This window comes from Physeter macrocephalus, chromosome 21, assembly GCF_002837175.3.
Source record: "Physeter macrocephalus isolate SW-GA chromosome 21, ASM283717v5, whole genome shotgun sequence".
In the NCBI taxonomy this organism is placed as follows: Eukaryota; Metazoa; Chordata; class Mammalia; order Artiodactyla; family Physeteridae; genus Physeter; species Physeter macrocephalus.
This window is the reverse complement of record NC_041234.1, coordinates 16,781,934-16,806,051: the sequence shown is the minus strand read 5'-3', so window position 1 is coordinate 16,806,051 and position 24,118 is coordinate 16,781,934. Positions and strand designations below refer to the sequence as shown.

The window sequence follows — 24,118 nt, the reverse complement described above, 5'->3', positions numbered from 1 at the left end:
CATTTTATATCCTCTGGTTCCATTTTTGACTGAAATCTTTTCACAGCTAATATGCTGTAGAGCCAGGATATGGATTCGTAGGGGACTCTGCTTATCTACTAGGCTATGTTATCTCATTCAGTATGTCGGTTTCCTCAAAAGTCTGGGGATCCTTGGTGGCACATTCTTATTTATGACTTATGGTCTATGTTAGCATGGGAAGGTATATGGCTTTCCCCTTCAGTTGGTTAGTTTTACAATTCTTTATGCATTTGAAAATCATGGTTATTTAAAATGTTAATTAATGGTGAATTTTAATGATTTAAAACATTTTATTAGATTGATTTTAAATGCTAGAAGAGACCTTGAAGGCCATTCAGTACAATTCCTTCTTTTTAAAATGAAAACACTGAAGTTCAAATAGATTACATGACTTAGATAACTCGTCACCCAGGTAACTAGTTAGTGGCTAAGGAGTGGTGAAGGGGATGAAGGGAAAAGGGCTTAAATGTGGAAGTAATCCTATTTTTTTTATCATACTAATTTAACCTTGTTTACTTTGCTGTAGGTAAGAAACTGGTTTCCCACACTCTCCCACCTATATTCTTTTCCACTCCCCTTAGTGAGAGATGGAGAAATGAAGGTGGGGCAGAGGTTGCATAGTGAAATTAAAACTTCCCCCAAATAGTCTAGGATTTAATTTTTGTTTCTTAAGAGTCTTTTCAGTACTAGAGACAGCTCCCAATTTATACATATTTTAGGTTCTGAAAGGTTTTTAGCTGTTTTGGGTAACTTGGAGTATATAGGGGAGATTAGATTTACTAAGAAGTGCACAAAAGTCTGGTGAATTAAACAGAGTAGGAGCAAGTAGAGAAAAGAAAATGAGAGTCAAAGGAGAAATAAAGTTGCACCTTTATTTTGAATTCTGGTTTTAGAAAATAGCAGCTAACCCCATCCTTGAAACATCTTCTCTTGCAGAGCATGAGTTCTTAAGCAGGAGTCCATTGACAGACCCAAATGTCCTAAAATTTTATGTAATTCTGTTTAAAGCTATGGATAGGAATTTTGTCTGGGTAGAAGTTTCATAGTGCTTATCAGACTCTCAAAGGTATCTGTGATCCAGGAAAGGTGAAGAAGCACTTTACTAATGGTTTCCAGTGTTATTGGGTAGAATTGTAATTCCTTAACAGCCAAGGCCTTTTACAGACTCATCCCAATCCTCCTCCTAACCATTATCTCCCACCACTTGATACTAGAGATCTCCCAGTGGAGCCAGGCTTGTGAGGTCCTGACTGACTGGGCACATTCTGCTCTTTCCTTCCCTAAGAACTTTGATTCTCTAATATCCACGCAATTTAGAATTCTATTCTCAAAAACTTTTCTTTAATCTAACCCAAACCACCATTTAAGAGTCCCTTAAGCCTCAAAAAAACCTTTCTTGACCTCTTCAGATTTTAGAAAACCATATATATTATTATCTGTATTTGTCACACTTAAAATGTATGTAACTTGTGATGTATGGATTTTTTTTCCTCGTTAGATTTAAAATCCTTATAGGATAAGAACGGCCTCTTACACGACTTTGTGTTTTCTCCGTTATTAAGTAAAATGATATTCACGTAGTATGTTCTCACCCATTCTCTGGTGTAGTCAATAAATATTTATTGAACCCCTCCTATGTGTCAGGCTGGGTTTCTAGAAGTGAACAAACCTGGCAAAAATAATTCTATATTCTACATTCATGTGCGGGAGATAGGTAAATAGATAAGATTAATTAAATGTATAATATGTTAAATAGTAGTTAAGTGCTAATGAGAAAAAATATAAAGCAATTAAGAGGGATAGGAAATGATTCTGTGTAAGTTTGATTTGGGGGAAGGCAATTTTAGATGGGGGAAGGGCAGGGAGGGACTCATCAATGTGACTTTTGAGTAAAGACCCAAAGGAAGTGGAGGAGTGAGCCATGTCTATGTCTGGGGGAAGAGAATTCCAGGCATAGGGAACAGCAAGTGCAGATGCGGAAAACTATCTAGTCTGTTTGAGGAATACGAGGAGGGAGGCAAGAAATAAAATCAGAGAGTTAATGGGGAGCCAGACCATGTAGGACCTTGTAGGTCGCAGTTAAGTCAGTGAATTTTACTCCCTCGATAGCAAGGATTTGAGAAGGTTATGATGAAATATTTTACCAGATCACTCTGACAGCTCTGCTGAGAATAGATTAACAAGGGCAAGGGTGGGAATAGGGGAGCCGTTAGAAAGCTAATGCAGTGTTGTTTGCAGGCTAAGATGGTGGTTTGGATTATGGTGCTAGCAGCGAGGATAGTGTGAAGTGGTCAAATTCTGGATATATTTCCAGCCAAGTGTTGTATGAGAGTGAAAGAGTCATCAAAGTTGACACCAAGGTTTCTCTACTGAGTACCTACAGGTTTGACCTTGTCATTGATTATTGAGGAAGGGAGAACTATAAGAGAGGTAGGTGAGTTGTGGTGGTACAATGGGGATGAGTAACAGAAGGTCAGTTTTGGATGCTTGAGTCTTGTGATGACTCTAAGTAGAGCTACTGAGTAAGCAGATGGATCCAGAGTCTGAAGTTCAGGGAAGAGGTCTGGGCTAGGCTTATAGAATTAGAAGATACCAGCAAATGGCTGGTATTCAAATCCATGAGACTGGATGAGATGAACACATTTTTTTTTTCGGAGCCCAGGCTCCGGACGCGCAGGCTCAGCGGCCATGGCTCACGGGCCTAGCCGCTCCGCGGCGTGTGGGATCTTCCCGGACCAGGGTACGAACCCGCGTCCCCTGCATCGGCAGGCGGACTCTCAACCACTGCGCCACCAGGGAAGTCCGAGATGAACACATTTTTGTTGCTTGGATAAGCAAGAATAATTTCTCCTTTGTTTTCTTCAGGATTTTCTATTAAAATTGTGACTTGTCTAAATGAGAAATGTTATTGAGGAGTACCGAAGAGTAACACTCAACACTTAAGGAATGTGGGCATGGGTTGTCAGTCAAATATCAGAACTGGGGACTTCCCTGGTGGTCCAGTGTTTAAGACTCTGCGCTTCCACGGCAGGGGGCATGTGTTCGATCCCTGGTCTGGGGACTAAGAAAGAATTGAAGTGAATCTCATGAAACATTTTAAATTGATTTATATTTGTCTTTATATTTGTGTGTGTTTCAGGCCAGACCTGTTTGATTGGAATAGTGTGGTTTGCCAGCAGTCAGCCACACAACGACTGGAACATGCATTCAACATTGCCAAATATCATTTAGGCATAGAGAAACTACTGGATCCTGAAGGTTGGTGCATTTCTAAACTACCACTGTTTTTAGCATAGTTTAATGTTTATCATCTCAGGCTTAACGTTTCCACAAAGTAAGCACAAAATAGAAACTCTGCATTGTGTTTTTCTGTACTCCAAGTATATTTAAAATGCTCTGTTTTCCTGAAATACATTATGAACTGTCATACATGATTTTAGTTCTCAGAATACCAATATCTAAAACTAAAATGTAAAACTTTAGAAAAAAAATTCAAGCCTTTAGAATGTATATGCCTCACAGATGAAGTATACTGCGTTTAGAGTATATTGACTCCAAATAATTATAAAAAGTTCATGTTTTGCTTATTCTACCAAGAGATTTGATAGACTAATCAGCTATAAATAATTAGCTACTCTTGCCAATTTCATTCATATACTCAATAAAAGGCAACATGGTTTACTGTTTAAATCAGGAAATCTATTCCTGGCGCTGATTCTGTTGTAATTTGTCACTCTGAGGGAAGTCCTCCATTGAATGGTTATTTGTTTTCTGCTTCTTTAGTTCACAGGCAGTACTGTATTTATATTTTTATAATAGTACACTTAATTAAATTTCATCCTTATCTCTGGTGCTGCATAGTCGTATCTTACAAACACATGGATTAGAGGGAAAATAATTCCTGACCTCTGCTTTCCTTCTAGCCCATGAGGCACTTTTTAAATTTGCCAACTACTTTGGAATTGCAGACTGTATTCTCAAATTTCTTGAGGCTTTACCACACTCTAAACCCAGAAGTTGGAGAGGCAGTGTCAGTGGGATTGATATGTGCAATATAGTACAAGCTGATATTTGGGTAGGGTTATATAATTCTTTTGTCTTTGGAATATTGAATCAATCCCAAATAAGGAGATCCCTGAGTGGTGGTCATAGGTCCCATCCGGAAAAGTTCTGAAATAACTCAGAGGATAGCCTTTCACTGGTGAATTTATCATCAACCAGAATCTAATCTTTAGTGTTATAGACCCAAAAACCTGATTACCTCATCTTATTGATAGAAGATCCATATGGTTGTGGTAGTGGTAGGGGAGTTAACTTTAAACCAGATGAAAAAAAAATGATATCACAATCAAAATGGAAGCTCATTTATTTTAAATGAGGTATTTAACAATCACAAGAACCAGAATACTCATATCTAATTGACCTCTATATTGCTCTTGATAAGCACATGGACTTGGGAAGGAAAAATTATAGCAGTACAAATGTTTGTGAAGTTGGAATCAGATTAAGTTCATTAGAAATGTTTCTTCTCCTTTAGATAATGCATGACTCCTGTAACCTCTTATTATTGCTTCAGTAGATGGTCAATGTCCTTCCTGCCCCAGTTTAGCTGGGAGAAGTGGTATCAATCATATTTCCTTGTTTTGCAGGATGGGGGAGGGTTACCTCACTATTGACTCCTAGTACCGATTGATATACGTGTTTTTTCATACTCTAGTGAGGTAGAGAGGGCAGACATAATGAAAACATGACTCCAACCCCTGAGGGTGAAAGCTATAGTGTATGAATCTGAAGGATAAGCCTGTTAATATTTTTTTTGTTTTTCGTTAAATCCACATATGGTAGTCAGTTTCTGTTGTCTGGGATATTCTTGTATGTGCCTTATCCTTTCGTAAAATAGTAAGAGTAAGGTTTAAAATAGATCTTTTCCTTGCTAAGTGATAAAATGGCTTTTGATCTCTAAGTCCTCCTTTGAATCAATGAAGTAGGGGAACCTAGATAGGCATCCACATCACAGTCAGAAAATAGATTGATAAGCCTATAATCAGAAAAGGGCAGTTAAATAAATAATATATTTTATAGCATAAAATAGCCTGATATACACAATTCCATATGTTCTCCTAAATGGAAAGTGTATGTTGAAATGCATGTCATATAGGCACACCATTATAATATCTCAAACTTGATAATTCAAAGTCAACCAGGTACAGTATGAAATACAAGCTGATTCATAGAGATCAAACTACCACTTACGGTTTCATTTTGCCAGTGAACTCTTCGATCTGAAAACTTTTGCTATTTATGGACTCCCTTCCAAGAGCATTCTGTCTTCTAAACTGGTTTATTAAAGGTATTTTGGCTTTCAGTAAGATAAGGATTCAGAATAAATCTTAAGTTATATTTTTAAGTGTCTGTAAGTTCCTGCCAGTGTGTTAGGGAAATACTCAAATATGCATTTAAAAATTATTGCTCAGTATTTTTCAAGAGACGATATCAATGATAATTGAAAGAAAAAAATTTAACCAAATCATAAGGATTTTTATTTACTGATTAGTTAGTCACAAAAGACAGTATAGCATCTCTTAGAGTCTAAGACTTAGAACAGGCTACTCAATGTATCTAACAGGTGAGACTTACGGACTTCTTGCATGTCCTGTATAGTAATTACCTTTCAGAAGTTCATATTTTTATTTAACCAATTATTGGTTCTTTAGCTTATACATGACGATGTCAGTTATTCCCCAAAGCAATTTTCGTTTCATATCTAATATGCCCCTTAGGAGGCTAATGAAACATTTAGCTTTATATTTGGGGAGATTTTTATTATTGGGGGGATTGAAGTTATATTTGGCTTAAAAAATACCTGCCCAAAAATGTTTTTAGAATTTTAAACATATGCTTTATTGATTGGGTTGATTTATAAATTAAAAAGTCATTGAAATATAACTTGGAGCTTTTCATATCTTGCATATATCGACTTTGGTATGCTTTGTTTAGCCTTAATTGGTGTTTTGAGGCCTGAGGTTTGGTTTTAAGTAGAATTGCCTTTTAAAATGAGTAGCAATAGGCATTAGCATAAGCAATTTCAGGAGCTGTTTCTGGTGTGTTTAAATGTTAACATATGCAAAAACAAGTACTAGTAGGGTAAAATTTAATAATTTATGCATCTTTATGCTTATAGATATAAAAGGTTTATCTCCTTCAAAACATATCCTATTGTGAATCATTCAATTCACTTTCTCTCCTGATTTCCCTGTAAGACACGCACAGTAGTGCATTGTGGGTTTCATGTGCATTGTTTGCTTCCCTGAGTTTCAAACAAGTTGGTTTGTTTGCAAATCCACACAATACTTTATGCATTAAGAGAATGCTTTGTCAGCTTTTCCTTGTGAATAACAAAGTGTAGATGTTCTAAAAGTAAAAAAAAAAAAAAAATTGGGGATAAAAATTTGTGCTGGTTCTAGATGACTTTTGACTGTAGTAAGTCATTTCCATTTGTGATGGGCAAGATGATGTGCACATCATCTGTGGCTTACCAGGGTAACTTTAGAATGAAAAATGAATGATGAGAGTCAAATTTGATGAACACTAGGGCTTTCAGGAAATATTTGTAACCTCAAAATGATATTCACAAGCCAATTAGTTTGGTTTTAATCCACTTCATTTTAACAGCATGAGGATGGTGACACAGATTCTGTTTTCTGCCTGGCTAATCCCTGCATCACTCTTCAGTTGTTTTTATTTGATTTTTAAAAATTTTATTTATTTATTTATTTATTTACGGCTGCCTTGGGTCTTCGTTGCTGTGCATGGGCTTTCTCTAGCTGTGGCGAGCCAGGGCTGCTCTTCGTTGCGGTGCGTGGGCTTCTCATTGTGGTGGCTTCTCTTTGTTGCGGAGCTCGGGTTCTAGGCACATTGGCTTCAGTAGTTGCAGCACCCAGGCTCAGTAGTTGTGGCTCACGGGCTCTAGAGCTCAGGCTCAGTAGTTGTGGCGCACGGGTTTAGTTGCTCCGTGGCATGTGGGACCTTCCCGGACCAGGGCTCGAACCCGTGTCCCCTGCATTGGCAGGCAGATTCTTAACCACTGCACCACCAGGGAAGTCCTTCAGTTGCTTTTAGAGTCTACCTTTCCACGAATTAGCTCTACCTTTTGGAAAGTTTTACTCCTGAATAAATGGTCTCCGACTTCACTTTGCATGCATGCAGCTGTTTAGTCTTTAAAAAAGTATTCAAGAGAAAATATATAGCTTTTACTATAAAAGAGGAGAAAGCCCTTAAGGCCTCTTTTTAGGTTTGATATCATTTCAGCAAGTGGCGTTTTTGTTTCTTCCAGCTTTGTTCTGTTCATCACATTTTGATACCATTAACAACAAGAAGTGGTAATAAGTAGTTTACACTAAGTTAAAATGGAAAGAGTGAAACCATACCAACTCAGAAGGGTGTTGTTAAACTAAATAACTCGAACTTTTTATGGACAGGCACACTCACTTCATATCATTTAGATTGGTTTTTTTCTAGAACCCATTGTGGAATATCTTTGTTTTCAGAGAATTTAATGAGGTTGGAATATACTGGTGTTCCTCATGTGTATAACATTTCAACTAGAAGTTATTATTGTAAATATCTCACAGTCTTTAGAGCCAAACTCTGTGCGGTGCAGAATATTCTTTTTTCCATTTATTAAAAAAGTATTTTAATAGTACATATATTAAAATGGCCATTGCCTTTTTGATGACAAAGTAACAAAATATATGTTCCTTTGTACTGTTTTGTTGATGTATGTCATTTCTCTGACAGAGAGTGTTTAGAGATAATACAAATTGTAATTATCTAAAGTGAAATCCTGAGTTTCTTGGAAGAACAGTTCTTAGTCTACTTGCTCTACTATGGAAAATAGAAAGTATCATCAACTGCTTATACAGATATGATAATAGCAGAATAATGTTCCTATTATGTCAGCAGGAGTCCACTTTTTCCAGCATTTCTTTTAAAAGATATTAAAATTTGATCATTAAAACCAAATTATATCATTTAATAGTGTTAAATGTAATAATGAAAATATTTCTTTAATTTTGAACATCAGTGGATTGCAGTTGAAATGAGCAAATTAGAGATGGCATTATTGTATTAGCAAAGGAATGGGCTACATTAGTAGATTTAGTGTTGCCGTCTCATTTGCTTAATGTATATTCAACACAACCTTTTAGCAAAGGAATTTGGGAAATACTGTGTTAAATACTTTAAATATATACTTCTATTAGCATTGCTTAGAACAGAGACTAGCAATGATACATAATGAGGCTTTAGAAGAACTGATGGCCAATGTAGAAGTCCAGAGAAATGTGATTAACATATTTCTAGCCTGCATATCATTAGAGTAAGGGTACTTATTAGAATATCCTTGACTATTTTTAGGTTTTTATTTTGAACCTTCCTTTTTTTACACACCTTTTTTTCCATGGGCAGACACATTGTGTAACTAGCTTTGACTGTCCACTGCCACTTTAACCTACTTGAATCCATTTGAGTTAAAGATGACTTTAGCCGAGTATCTGGAGGCATCCTCAGATTTATCATTGCTACTATGGAGAAAAATCTTTAAGGGACAGTGAGGCAGTGCTTTGTAATACGTAGCAAAATAAATAAATGAAAACTCTCTATGTGGGTAAAAAGGTTACCAATAATAGTATACAAATATTAGCATAAAAATGAGGATAAAGATACTATATTAATATTGTGATAGAGATGATTATACTAACATTAAGATATTACTGTCATGATCTCCTGTTTCCTGATGGAGAACTTTCAAATTGCTTATTGCAACAAATATTTAAAAAGTTAATACATCAATATATAGTTTCCAGTAGCCTGAAAAGGTAACAAAGGCACATGAGACAGAGAGAGAGAGAGAAGGAGGGGGAAGAGAAAGAGAGAATGAATTTCACGTCTCTTTTTGATATCCTACTTTCTACCTTATTCTTAGTTCAGATAACATAGAAAATGAATATTTTCAGGACAATTTGAGCCAATCACTAATGAATTGAAGTGATTTTTGTTCTGCTGATCCATTTCGGTTGTTTGGATGACAGAAATAATTGTAACTGTCCCAAATTCACCCATTTAGACAATAAAGAGACCTCCAAACATTAAAAATGATATCTGTGTGTGTACATGGCCTGAATTTACCCTTTATACCATAATTTGGTATTTTCTCCTCATCTTTATGTTCTTTTATAATTTATCCAATTTTTCTCTTATAGAAAACAGCCAATTTATATTTTTTATTTCTGTTAGAAGTTTATTTGTTAAAATAAGAGGAGTCTTATTCATTGTTACAGTTAAGTAATATAGTTTCTCACTTGATTGTGGAATTTTTTTTAATTTTGATTTTTTTGCCTGCATTGAGTCCTCGTTGCTGTGTGCGGGCTTTCTCTAGTTGCAGCGGGCAGGGGCTACTCTTCGTCACGGTGTATGGGTTTCTCATGGCTGTGGCTTCTCTTGTTGCAGAGCATGGGCTGTAGACGTGCGGGCTTCAGTAGTTGCAGTACGGGGGCACAGTAGTTGCAGCGTGCAGGCCTTGGAGCATGCGGGCTTTGGTAGTTGCGGCACATGGGCTCAGTAGTTGTGGCTTGCGGGCTCTTGGGCACAGGCTCAGTAGTTGTGGCACATGGGCTTAGTTGCTCCGCGGCATGTGGAATCTTCCCGGACCGGGGGTTGAACCCGTGTCCCCTACATCGGCAGGCAGATTCTTAACTACTGCGCCACCAGGGAAGTCCTGATTGTGGAAATTAATTAATGACATATAGTCTAATCATGTGATTTAAGATTTGCATAGTGGATGAGGTTCTATACCAAATTTATTCAGAAGCATTTGAGTATAATCCTTGCCTAGGTAACTGGAAATCTCTTTTTAATTACTTTACCGGAATGGTTTTTACAACTGTTTTTTATTTAAGTTGGGGAAGTATAATATCCTAGGCCTGTGCAGTCATAAGAAATAATATTGAATGACTGACAGGCCATCTATAAATTGTTTAAACAGTTGGGAAATGTATCCACCATGTTCCAATGCTGAATGACATATAATACGTATCTTGTGGATGGTGTCCCCAGGTATCATCACTAGGAATCCATTAGACTGTTAAGGAAATGTATTAGAAAAAATATGTGCTGCTCCTCTGTTACTGATTTTAATAAAACTCATATCTGAAGTAATACATGAGATATTAGCAACTATGAGTGATTAAAGTGTTTTGTTGTTGATATTTGTGTTTCTTGTTTATCATGGGAGGGTGTAGACTTATTAAGAGCATTTTACCAAAACAGAACACTCTAATTTGCCTTCTCACTTGTTCATTGTGGTTCAGCACATGCTGTAATGAGAGAGTGCGGCATGCAGGAGGCTTTCTGTGCTTCGTATCTGGGTACTGAGGAGAGTTCCTACTTTTTTTTTTTTTTTTTATCCTCAAATGTGCAGAACTAAAAGGGAATTCTCCTTTTCAGCCTATTTTAATTTGTGCAGCCTATTGGTTTTGTTCTTATCCTTCATGGGGTGTTGATGGTCTCTTTGTAGATGATGGTGAAATGTTGAGTGTTTAGAATATCCTAGACATAGCTACCTGAATAGAAGTCCTCTATTAATCTAGAACACTAGAAGAGAATTTAGAAAAATCTCTCAAAAGCTTTCTAAGACAACAGAACTGGGGTCTGAATATTTGCAGTGTGGAACCCCTGCCCTGTCTTACTGTGTAAGTGAAAGAAGTGTTTTCTTCAGCGATTCCCTGTTGCAAAATATGGGACAGAAAATAGTTTTACTGGTATCACTCGATTTAGTAACATCTTGATGTCACCACTGACCTCATAGTCTTCAGTAGTGTCATTTAGGTAAAAGTTCCAGTGTATTGTTTTCTTGGCCTTCTGTTTTAAAGGTTAAACTAAACCTTCCAAATTTAAGAATTAAGTGTAAGTTTAGGACGTTGTTTTCCAGGCTTCCTCAGATTGTTATTGTTGGCAGAATCCCACATTACCTTGTAGAACAGGGTTCCCACGTAATGCAGTGGTAATGAATGAGAGAAATCTTCAGAACATAAATACAAAGACAGCAGCCAAAACACTGTCAAACTAGAATTGGCCACCATGGAAAGCAGTCACCCAGTTTTTCTTTAATTCTGAGACATTTATTCCAGTGGAGGCTTGGCACTGTTTGGAGGATCCAGGGGAAGCAGGAGGCTGCAGTGAGCCTCCTAAGGCAGAGGCTTTCCCTTTTGCCACCTTCAGGATTTTTTATTCACTGTTGTAACCAGATAGTTATTGTGTTTTAAAATATAAAGGAAGAAGACTGAAATTGTAAATACTTTGTAAACATAATCATTTGTACTTGAATAGTAGGGTTTTAAAGGGCACTGATATCCCACCAAACAAAAGGTATAATAAATTGACCTTTTTATTAAAAAAAAATATTTTGAATATTTAAACAATTATAGAAAATGAAAATAAAATGGCATAGTTTGGAAATTTCTTTGAGGTTTTAATAAAGTCAATGATGGTATTTGAAAGTAAAGCATATGTTGCTTATAGCTGGGACATTTTTGTTCATTTCACAGTCTTCAAAATGGAATTAACTGTGTTTGATTAAAAAAATAGGATATATCACAGAACTTGCAAATGGATATCTGAAAACCTTAAAACTGAGTGCTAGGAAAATAGGTATCAGGTTGGTACATATGTTTTCCAATTAAATCATTTCTCTCTATAAAAATGCATGGGCCATTTAACAGCTAGAATATGAAATATAAGATGAAAATATATTAATTTACAATAGTATTTGAATAAAATAGTAATGAACTAGAGTCTTGGTTGATGCCATTTCTTATAACAGAATAATTTAATTCTCATAAAAATGGGATTTAATTCTTATGAAAGGGACCAGAAACTTTACAGTAGTCTTGTGATTATACTTAAAAATAGTAAAGTACACTCTTAGATTTATTGGCTTATGGCAAACTTGTGGGGTTAGTCGGTCATATGCTGTCTCCTTGAGAGATGAGGAAACTGTAACAGCTATTAAGTGCTTGGGGATGTTATGTATTATTAAAATTTAATAAGGTGGTTGAAATCCAGTGTTTTTACTTTTTAGAAATAATTGTTCTGCAGTATCGTTCTTGTGAGATTTTAAAAAATATTGCTGAGTAAACTTTTACCTCAAATCAAAACACAGTTTCCCCCTAAAAATATTTTTCTAATTTATCACCAGTGATACAAATTCAAATATGCAAAGCTCTTTTTGGTAAAATGTAACTAAAATTTAAGTAGGACGACCATGTTTTAGGAACCTCACACTTCTTTTACACAATAATTCTAGGGCACTTTATCCTTATTTTATAGATGGAAAACCTGAGGCTTAGAGAGATCACACAGCCAATAGAAAGATGAGCAGGAATCGAATTCAGCTTTACCTCTCCTCAGAGTCCATATTCTTTCCACCTGGACTGCCCAGTAAAATCACCTGGGGAGATTTATGAAAACATTGGGGTTGGAGCAGATTTTCTCATTTTATTGGTCTGAGATGGGGCCCTGACACCAGCAATTTCTAAAAGCTCGTCAGGTGAGACTATAATATAGCCAAGGTTAAAGTAGCTGCAATAGAACATTTGTTTCCTTAGGTATGTCTTTTTAGAGGATAAAACCCAGAATCTGTTGTCCCATGTTTTTTTAAGACCTCTAGCATTTTCTTCCTCAAGAGGTGACTAAGCCTACTGTTCAAATCTTCAATTACTGGAGCATTGCTTATTGCTAACAGTCCTGCCGTTAATGAGAAATGGTTTGTCCACCAGATAAAATAGAAATAGACTAGCTGTCACGTAAGACTGGCTACCAAAAACATTCTCTTTTAGGATTAAGGGACTTACCTTATCTGCTGTCCACACAGCTCTCTCTCTCTCCATCCCTTCTTCTGTTTATTACTTCACGGACATGTTTGTGATAGAATGACGCTCTCACGCACACACTGATTCCACCAAAGTGTTGTCCAGGACAACCTGTTTGCAGAGGTGGTCCCTGGCTCTTTGTCCTTTTATTTATTTTTCCTTTTTTCTCTTCCTCTCTCACTTTGATCCTAACTAGTATCGCTGTGCCCTGTCATCAGGGGTTTGATGATCCCTTTTTCAGCCAGTAAATATCTCTTTCATTGGCATAGCTGATAAAGCCTCTTATTCCAGAGGAATTTTTAATAATAACAAAGGGATAATAAAAGTAAAGAAAAAAATTTAAAATGGCAGTAAAATGATTTTTTCACAGTACAAGTTTGTGATCCTATAAATCCATTGAAAAGAAGCAAACGCTTTAGTTAACTTCCTGATCTTTGATATTAATGCCAGAAATAGGTTGGCTTTTATCACAAGCTGTTTATCTAGGATTAGTTTTGCTAAACAGTCTGTATTTCAGCTGGATATATAACTTTTAGTGACAGGTTATAACAATCATTGGAGCCTGCAATATCACTGTAGCTGTGAGGGGATCAAATTGGCAATTATACTCACAGATGCAGTAGAATGTAATCTAATACTACATTTACTTAGCTGTGTAGAAGGATACAAGGCATGAGAGATGCTGGCATGGAATCTTTATGTCATTGGGTGGCCCAGAGACACCCAAAATACACACATTTGCCCCTTATCCACATGGGGAAAGAGCCAGGGTCAGTGTGGGCCACTTGACACAAAGAAGTTCTAGCCACGATTTCCCACCAATATTTAATACCATTCTAGTAACAGAAGATAAAGGCCTGCGTATCAATTCACAGCCCCTCCTCCACTAGACTAAGAGCAGCTCTACTTAGCAAACACAAGAGGCACAACTTTCCCAGTTATCTCAACTCCATAGTTCTAGGAAAACAAAATTCTCTGGTCATTCTAGGCAAGCTTAGGCCTGATTTAACCTTTTATTCATACAGCCAACTAGCCTTGGGTTGAAATCCAATTTTTGCCATTAATTAGTTATATGGCGCTGGGAAACTTTCTGAGCCTCAGTTTTGCTCATGTGCAAAGTTGAATCAATAATATCTACCTCATACAGTTACTGCAAGGATTAAGTTAAATATTTAGCCTGTAATATGCCTTCAGAAATAGTAGCTAAAACATACGTCAAGTGCCTGGAATATTGCGGAAATTAAACGTTGCTTCCCTTTCTATTCCTATAAATTATCTTAATTAGAGAGAGCTGATCTTCCTAATTATTTTGCCTTTCTCTAGAATAAAGGCAACTCTCCCCCAATTAAATAATTACCCATTTAAAATCTTACTGTTTTTTCTGTGACCTTCCCACCAATTCCAGTTTCCTGATCTGAGGGATTTTGCTGGTTCACAGCTGCGTTTCTGGGTGGTAGTCCTTGATATCCTTGAGCTCCAGAATATAATCTAACACTTCACAGCAAACTTGAACTATAGGTTGAATTCATCAGTGGCAACGTTACACACACACATACGCACACACGCACACATACACATGCACACAGACTCGGTTACACTGAAGATGTTCAACAAGTCTCCTGAAGACTGGTTCATAATTATAATATGTTTTTCCTGTAATTGTCACAGTATTTGCAAGATGCTGATGAGCACACTTGCGAAAATATAGTTTTTCTTCTGCAACCGTAACTTTTTATTTAACGATGTGTGGTGGTTGAACTGGTTCCCAAGAATCTCAGAAAAACTCTTGTTTTCTGAAACCCAGGGTAGCATTTGTACGGGAATGTTGATGTGCTCTGGTGTAATATTTTCCGAACATTTGTAAGTGCTGGGCACAGTAATTAACATTTTATAAGTATAATTTTATTTTATTCTCATGACAACCCCAGGAAGTAGACACTATTATTTTGGCCATTTACAACTGAAGAGTTTAAGTAACTTGCCTGTATCACTCAGCTTAGTGAGTTGGAGTTGAGATTCCCTGCTTGTAACTACTACAGAAAATAATTGTAATGCAGAATATTTCTGTCCTCCTCCTTGATTTTTTTCTTTGCATTGATTAAGAAGTTGCTCTCTTTATTATAGAGCTAATTGACTTTCTTTTAAAATGGAGGGACATCAATCAGTTGATTACAGATGCGCTGGAAATAAATGTAAAAGTCATACAAACAGGAGTCCAGACCAAGAGAGATACTGGATTCTGTCTCTATACTATAATATCTCCCTCAGAGAATACTTAAATAATTAATCAAAGTGGAAGGATGTTTACACATCTTGGAAGTTTGGGGTCCTATCCAAGGCACACTAAAGTTATCAAAGTGAAACACTAACCAGTTATGAATATATTCCCTTCTACTCTCTCTCTTGTTAACTTTAGATGGCAAAAGCATCGCTTAAGGTATGCCAAAACGTCTATCTCAGATATTTCCTCATCAGCTTGTGATGTAAATATCTCTTATCTACTCTCTAAAATATGGATTGGCAAAAAAAGGGAGAGACAGAGAGAGAGAAACAGGGAGAGAGAATCCTAAGAAGGACTAAGTAAAAATGTACATTTTACCTAGGCTTGAATATCTAAGTTTCTGTGTATGGCGCAGTTCTTTGTGTGGATTTATTATTGGAGCCAGTTGAGAACTTGGGTCTTATATAGAATCAGCTGGACAAGTGAACACCTTGGAAAAGTGTTTTAAAAACTGTTTCATTAATGTTCTATTGGTAGAGGTGCTATAGGTGAAAGCATTTAAAGTGAAATGAATATACATATATGCCTGAGGAAGAGGAGTGGCTCTTTTGAGATCTCTTGAGAACTGTTTTATTTAAAATCAATACTATTCAATAGGCAAGAGTACGTGGTGAAGCCTTTGATAAATGTACCTCATATCACCTAAAACATAATAGTAGACCATGATATTGGTGTAGTTGTTGTTAACCGAAGGGAGTCTGAGCATATATGGCAGGAAGTGGGGAAAGAGTAGCCTAGAACAATAAGAATCATTGAGTACTTGGATATTTGGAGAACCTTGGTGAAGGAACCAGGTTTGAAAAGGCTAAAAATAAGGACAAATCCCACCCAGTTCAAAATATAACAAATATAAAACTGAATAAGATGTAAACTCCTGGATAAAAATTCAATAATTTATATGTAATTTTCTCTGCACTATTGTATCTCCTATTTTTCCTCCACCAAAACATAAAAGAACTGCGTGTGAAAAATAAGAAAAAAAGCATAAAATATAGAGTATTAAGGAAGTAGGAGATAAATTAATCTTTACATTTTCATAACACAAGTAAATCTGATGGTTTGAAATATTAGTTGCAAAGAAAAGCTGCTCAACATCACTAATTATTAGAGGAATGCAAATCAAAACTACAATGAGGTATCACCTCACACCATTTAGAAGGGGCATCATCAGAAAATCTACAGACAACAAATGCTGGAGCGGGTGTGGAGAAAAGGGAACCCTCTTGCACTGTTGGTGGGAATGTAACAGCCATAAAAAGGAACGAAATTGGGTCATTTGTAGAGACGTGGATGGACCTAGAGACTGTCATAGAGAGTGAAGTAAGTCAGAAAGAGAAAAACAAATATCGTATATTAACGCATGTATGTGGAACCTAGAAAAATGGTACAGATGGACCAGTTTGCAAGGCAAAAATAGAGACACAGATGGAGAGAACAAGCGTATGCACACCAAGGGGGAAAGCAGCGGGGGGTGGTGTGTGTGGTGGTGGTGGGATGAATTGGGAGATTGGGATCGACTTATATACACTAATATGTATAAAATAGATAACTAATAAGCTGCTGTATAAAAAATAAATAAGATAACATTTAAAAAAACCAATAAAGTATCACCTCACACCTGTTAGAATGGCTGTTATTGAAAGGATGAGGTAACAAGTGCTTGTGAGAATGTGGAGAAAAGGGAACCCTTGGGCACTGCTGGTGGGAATGTAAATTGGTATAGCCACTGTGGAAAAGAGTATGGAGGTTTCTCAAAAAATTAAAAACAGAACTACTGCATGATCCAGCAATTCTATATCTGGGTATACATCTGAAGGAAACTGAAGAGATTTCTGCACCCCTACGTTCATTGCAGCATTATTTACAATAGCCAAGATATGGAAACAACCTAAGTGTCCCTTGATGGATGAATGTGGCCGCTGAGCCTGCGCGTCCGGGGCCGGTGCCCCGCAACGGGAGAGGCCGCAACAGTGAGACCCCCGCGTACCGAAAAAAAAAAAAAAAAAAAAAAAAAGAAAATGTATATGTATGCACTGGAATGTTAGTCATAAAAAAGAAGAAAATTTTGCCATTTGCAACAACATGGATGGAACTTGAGGGCATTATGCTAAGTGAAATAAGTCAGACAGAGAAGGACAGATACTGTATGATCTCTCTTTGTGGAATCTAAAAAATACTTAAACTCATAGAAGCAGAGAACAGGCAACAGAAGTGGTTGCCAGAGGTGGGGCATAGGGTTGGAGGTGGGGAAATAGGTGAAAGTAGTCAAAGGGTACAAACTTCCAGTTATAAGATGAATAAGTTCTGGGGATGTAGTGTAAATCATGGTGACTATAGTTAACAATACTGCATTGCATATTTGAAAGTTGCCAAGAGAGTAGATTTTAAAATTTCTCACTATGGAAAAAAAGAAAATATTGAAACTATGTGAAGTAATGGATATGTTAACTGAACTTATCGTGGCAATCATTTTGTAATATATACACATATAAAATCACTGTGTTGTACATCTTAGACTTACACAGTGCTTTATGTCAATTATAATTCAGTACAGCTGAGGGAAGAGACAGTGTTCTAGCAAAATAAAACATGGAGGTATGATGTAGAGTGACCAGTGTGAGAGGGACACTTCAGGTTGGGTGATGAAGGAACATGAGTTTCAAACAAAACAGTCAACCCACACAGTAAACAAAGTTCCCATCGGAAAGCTGGTTGGAGTTTCATTAAAATGTATATTTATCTGAAAAGGTTGATATAAAATCTTTGTACATAACAATATGTTGTGTCTTTCCATTTAGAAAGGATTTGTGTGTACATCCTCCAGTACAATTAAATGATCTCCTTTACATATTGATCTCAAAACAAAAAAAAAAACAAAAAAATATTAGTTGCAGTGAGATTTCAGTAATATATGACATAAGTTTTCTATTAAATGATATTATCTGTGTATTCATAGTAAGTGGAAACATATATTTTAAGCAAAAAAATATTGCAAAAGGAAAAACTGATAACTCCTGCATTCTTCTTCACCTTAATCTTAATATGTACTGGTGAGGCAAATGGCAGTCAAAGGTAGCCAGGGCTTGAAGGAATGCTTTCATTTGTTTAAAGTAATCTTTTCTGAAATTGATCAGGAGGCACCGAATAACCGTAATAATTCTGAGAACTTTAATCTTACAGAAGAAATGGAAACTTTTGAAATTATAATTTACTGTCAGAACTTAAACACTTGTTACTTACATAAGCCAATTCCAGCATTATTACAGAGCAATGTTATTTTACCTTTTACTGTGTTGAATGCGGATAATAGATTAATCTAAAAATAAAAAACAAGGATTTTGTAACGCTCAGTGTTGGGCAAGTAGCTAGATAGACTTGGATTTTTTTTCACCAGTGAGTGGCTATCCCCGCACCACTAATAAACTAGAAATTTTGGAGCTTCTGCTTCTATTTCTGACCTTGTAGTTTGTCTCAGACACTAAAAACCCTTTTAAAATTTATTTGCCTCAGGGTCATTATTTTATCAAGTCGAAATTCATTTTAATTCATCGCTTATTGATTAGCAACTTTATGTAAGAAAGAGTTCTATATACCCCAGATGCATAAAAAAACAAAAGGTATAGAATCTTCCAAGGAACTGACAATTCAGTATGAGCCAACAAGCAAGTACATGGGTAACTATTATACGTGACAGAATGTGACCTCATCCACACAAATTAAGTAACATGTAGTAGAATATTTTTAAAAGTATGAAACATGTTTGGAAACAGCATCCCCTTCTAATAAATGTTTATGTCCAATGAAAATGTGGATGCGTTATAATCTTTCAGGTGGAGTATTAAAGTAAAATCCACGGGATCTTTACACTTGTCCTTGCTCAGCTTCCGTAATTTTATTCACTGGACTTAAATACATCAATCTGTAAATAGTGAAGGTGATTTTAGAGCAGGAACCTAACCTACTGTTCTATTTCCTTATTTCTTTCAAAGTCCATTTATTTATTAAATAATAAAGTCCTTCACCATTTTGAATAAGGTTTGGTAGATATTGTTTTCTCTTTAATATGTGTGATTTCTAATACTGGATTTTTTCTCGCACGTTTAAAGCTGTTCTTTAGGACTGATGCATCAGCTCACGTTGGCAAAAGTCGTAAATCCACATGTGTGCACACGCATGTACACACACATAGATACTCATAGGTTTGAGCAGGGTGTTTTTAAAAGCTAAACCTAGTGCAATGAATCACCTCCAACATGAGAAAAAGCTCTTTAAACTATTTTACGTCAACATGGACAAGAGATATTGGCCTGTAATACACCTCAGGTTCTTAACCTTTTTGGGAGCTATGGAAGAACTACTTCTCAATAAAGATAACATATATTGACAATAAAATATATAAGGGAGGACATCCACTTATAAAACTTAGCAGACGATTTAGTAGGAACAGTTGTTTTATTAGCCTTCTGCTCTTTAATGACTGATACCATCCTGGGGCTATTTAAAAGATGATTTAATTTGTCTTCTAAACACATGGATGAGTTCAGGGTGTTTCTTTTTTTCCCTTGAACTGACCGTGTCTGCATTGACATTAAAGGCATGGATCAGGAGTCTTTGTAATAATAAATCAGTCTTTTAAATTACTTGAGGTTGGTAGTTTAAACAGCTTTAAACATGGATAAAATGAAGTATTATAAGTATTTGTAGTAAAATGTTCCATCAACTTGTTGCCTCAAAATTAAAGGGTGTTTCATATGTACTTTTAATGTGAACTGTATTTGAGTATAAACTGTATCTGCAATTTTTATGCAATATCTATATCATTATCTTCTTCATGAAAATGATCATTTGAACAAATATCTTCATAGCGATAGCCTCTTCCAGTTTCCCCTAGACCAGTAAATGGTGCCATCATCTATTTGCTCAGTTGCTCAGAGCAAAACCTGCAAATCATCCTTTCGCCAATCCCTGTTATCCCTAAATTTCAATCCGTCATGATGCCTCGTGGGTTATACTTTCAGAATAGATCACTAAGTCTTTGGTACCTCTCCCTCTTTACAGTCCCCACCCTGGGTCAAAAAGTTTTCATCTCTTTCCTTGACCACAGGAAGAGCTTGCTAACTGCAGGCTCTGCTTCCACTCTGGCTCTACCTTCAATACCTTTTATGCACAGCATCCAGAATGATGTTACACAGTTCAAGGCCTTAGCATTTGCTCTCCCAACTGTTTGGATGCTCTTCTTTCTCACTGCATTTCACACCTGAGTAAACTGAGCCCCGGAAAGATTATGTGCTTAGTTTAACCAGCATCAGGATAGCATGTTTCTGTGGTCTTAGGTACATGTTAAATTGTTCTTAGTCTCTCGTTTTAAATCTGTCCTTATGTTATTTCCTATTATGCACGCTGCTTTTGAGATCAGCTGTTTTCTTTGATATTCTAGTGGTTTCTAATCATAATATCTAATGGTTATGTGAGAAAAGAAATACTTTCCATTAATAACTGTTAATGGAGAGCATAGCCTGTGAAATTATCTGTCTTGTATTTCATCTACCTTAGAAAATGGTCGTTTTCATAATTTTTATTGGAATATGTTCAAAATTGGTTTTTATTCTTCACAAATTACCATGTTGCTATTTAATATTTAACTGAAGCCAGGATTAGGCAAATGACATAATAACTTCCTTTCTTATCTGGGAGCCCACATGAATATTGAGAGTATTAAGATATCAGTTAAGGTATCTGCTATCCTCTGAGGAGAATGTCATATATTTGTGGAATAAAGACAAAACAGAGTAAACATATCTAATTTTATTTCTCTCAAGAGTGGTTTAGATTAACTTTACCCATACCTTAAAAGTTTTAGCTGGATACTTCTCCCTCTACTTAAGCTAGTTTGATCTCTGAGGTAAGAGATGTAAAGGGAGCTCTATTGCCTTATTTTCTCTGTGTGTGTGTGTGTGTGTGTGTGTGTGTGTGTGTGTGTGTGTGTTTATATGCATTCATGGGGAGATCTTCTCGATGCACAGGGAGAGAGAATAAGAGAAACAAGGCAGGTACGGGCCAGAAATTTGATTACGCAATAGAGGACTGACACAGTCCAAAGCACTAGGAAGGCAAGGAGACTACTGGGATAGGTAGGAGCAAGTTGGTAACGCAATTTACTTTATTCATTTACTCACATAATGAATACTTATTTAGTGCCTACAATGGTCCATTTATATTTGAGTTAGATAAAAGGATGTAAGAATAAGACATTACTGCATTAGAGTATGATATGCAAGGTCCAATGATTTGTCTTCAAAATCTGTTCAGTGGTTGTTGATGGTTTTTTAAGTTTAATATTGTTTAGTACAATATTAACAGAGTAAACAGTACTATTGGCCTTTCTCATATTTAACTTTAATTGTGTTAGTGATGTACAATGCAATATAAAACTCCTCAACTCTCCAGGAAGAATTAATTTTGAGTTGTATTCCATTGGAGATTGTTCTTACTGTAGTACTGCTGGCTTATCACAATACGGTTGGTAGTTCTAGGCTTGTCCAGTCATCTAATAGATGATGACTTAGGACTCATTCTTGTTCACAGCTGAACTCTTAAGGGCCTAAAAGAGTGCCTGCTTTTTAGTAAGTGCACAGTAAATGTTTGTTGAAGCCATGGGTTTTAGATTAGTAGATTAGTGATGGAGGGAAGGCTAGTAATATATCCAAAGATCAAGTCAGGATTTTTTTTGGCCGTGCCATGCAGTTAGTAGATTAGTGATGGAGGGAAGGCTAGTAATATATCCAAAGATCAAGTCAGGATTTTTTTTTTTTTTTTTTTTTTTGGCCGTGCCATGCAGGACCAGGTATCGAACCGGTGCCCCCTGCAGTGGAAGTGTGGAGTCTTAACCACTGGACCACCAGGGAAGTCCCTCATGTCAGGCTTTTAAAGTTCTAAGTAGGATTGATCATATAAGCTATCAGGCTAATAGGTTAAATTCACTTTATTACTAATTAATACAAGGAACTAATAATATTAAGAAGCAATTAAATGGTCAGCATCCCATGTTGGAATTGTTATTTGGGTTCCACCTCATATTTTCCTTCTTCTTATTGGCTATTTTATTGTCTGTTTAGGCTGGAAAAGGTCTTCCTGATTATCTTACTTCATTTAAAGAAAGGAATACTGGTGAAGGTGATTTTTTAAATTAAAATACGAAGTATGTTAAATTGTAGACCTTAGGTTTGATTTATAAGAAGCTACATACGGGTATTAAGAAATGTGTAAAATAATTTATTCCCAAGCTAAGTGATAATCATACACATTATGGTGGAACAGGCTATTTTAAAGTATCAAACTATCTAAAAATAAATAATAGCACATCATATCAAAGGGATGGAATGGTTCTGTTGGGCAGAAGAATGTTAGATTGTAGTTGGGATTTCCATATATGGTAGAAGAATTGATAGAGGTAGAGATAGAGAAGAGAGACAGAATATCTGGCTATAGTACTCTCTATGTGGATCATATTTTATAAAAAATCCTTTTGGCACTTTCCATGGTAAAAATTGACTGTTCCAATTGGAAACAGGAAACACATTTTGTCTCAGTGGGTTTTGTTATTACTGTAAATACTTAAACAATACATACTGCTTTGCTTTTTAGGTAAATGCATGCACTATGAGGATTTATCACGATTTATATGGAAAATTATGTGGTGCTTATAAAGGAGAAGGTATATTACAAGTGATTTCTTAGGTAAAAATAAAAGTGATGACATATTTAAACTGAAATACAAATTGGGAGGTATAATTATAATTTAAATGTTTTCTCAAAACTATTTTTGAATGGGAGAAAAATAATGTATAAAACCTGTGAAGAATTTTATTTCAAAAAGTAAATTTAAAAAATGTCTGAACTCTCATGCTAAAAAAAGTATTTGAACATGCAGATAATTTGTTAAGCATTTTAAAAATCCTGTGAAAAGGAAGTGTTCGACAAAGAGTTCTTTGATGCAGCTATCAAAAAATCTGCATGAAAAAAAGCGAGAGCAGGTGAATATAAATATTATGTGCCACTCTGTCTGAGCAGTATTTTTCATGGTTCCCAGCCAGTGGTGATTCCCTTGTATGGAGTTAAATCAGTAATAAAAGAGGAGGAATAGGATGACTTTCATTTGAAACTCAATTTCTTGGTACTTTGTGAGCTACTGTGCCACCTATCAGTGGAATAATAAAATAATTCACATATAACCAATTGGCTTAAAATATCCATTTTCATTCAGTAAAATGTGCTACATTAGCCATTTCATGAAAATAATTTGTGTCTATAAAGATACTGAATGTTTGGGAATGCCAGAACAGAATTATATCATGGACCAAGTGAAAACTGGGTACTAAATATGACTTTTATTTTTAGGTCTATAGGTTTAAACCTATAGTGTCAGGTAGAATAATGGCTCCCCAAAGATATCCACATCATAGTCCCTGGAAACTATAAATATGTATGTTACATGGCAACAAAGAATTAAGATTGCATATGGAATTAAAGTTGTTAATTAGCTGACTTTAAAATAGGCAGATTTTCCTGGGTTAGCTGAGGGTGTCCTATAGCCACATGGATACTAAAAAAGAGAGACAGAGGCGTAGGTCAGAGTGATGCAATTTGAGAAAGACAGTACCCTCTGTTGCTAGCTTTGGAGATGGAGGAAGAGGACCGTGAGCCACGGGTTACAGGAAGCAGGCCTCTAAAAACTGGAAAAAGCAAGGAAACTGATTGTCCCCTAGAGCCTGCAAAGAGGAACATAGCCCTGCTGACGCTTGACTTTAGCCTAATGAAACCCATGTGAGACTGACCTACTTAACTGTAAGATAATTTGTGTTTTTTTTTTTTTTTTTGGTACGCGGGCCTC

At 36.1% G+C, this 24,118-nt stretch overlaps 1 protein-coding gene across 13 annotated transcripts in view; it reads left to right on the top strand.

Moving 5' to 3' along the window:
- The window catches only part of DMD (dystrophin), a 2,398,628-nt gene that overhangs the window by 578,132 nt on the left and 1,796,378 nt on the right, over positions 1-24,118 (top strand). For all 13 annotated transcript variants that reach the window (XM_055081921.1, XM_055081920.1, XM_028482834.2 and 10 more), the window contains one exon: positions 3,161-3,279. In XM_055081921.1, the coding sequence (XP_054937896.1) occupies positions 3,161-3,279 (119 nt within the window). The remainder of the gene's footprint in view (positions 1-3,160; positions 3,280-24,118) is intronic.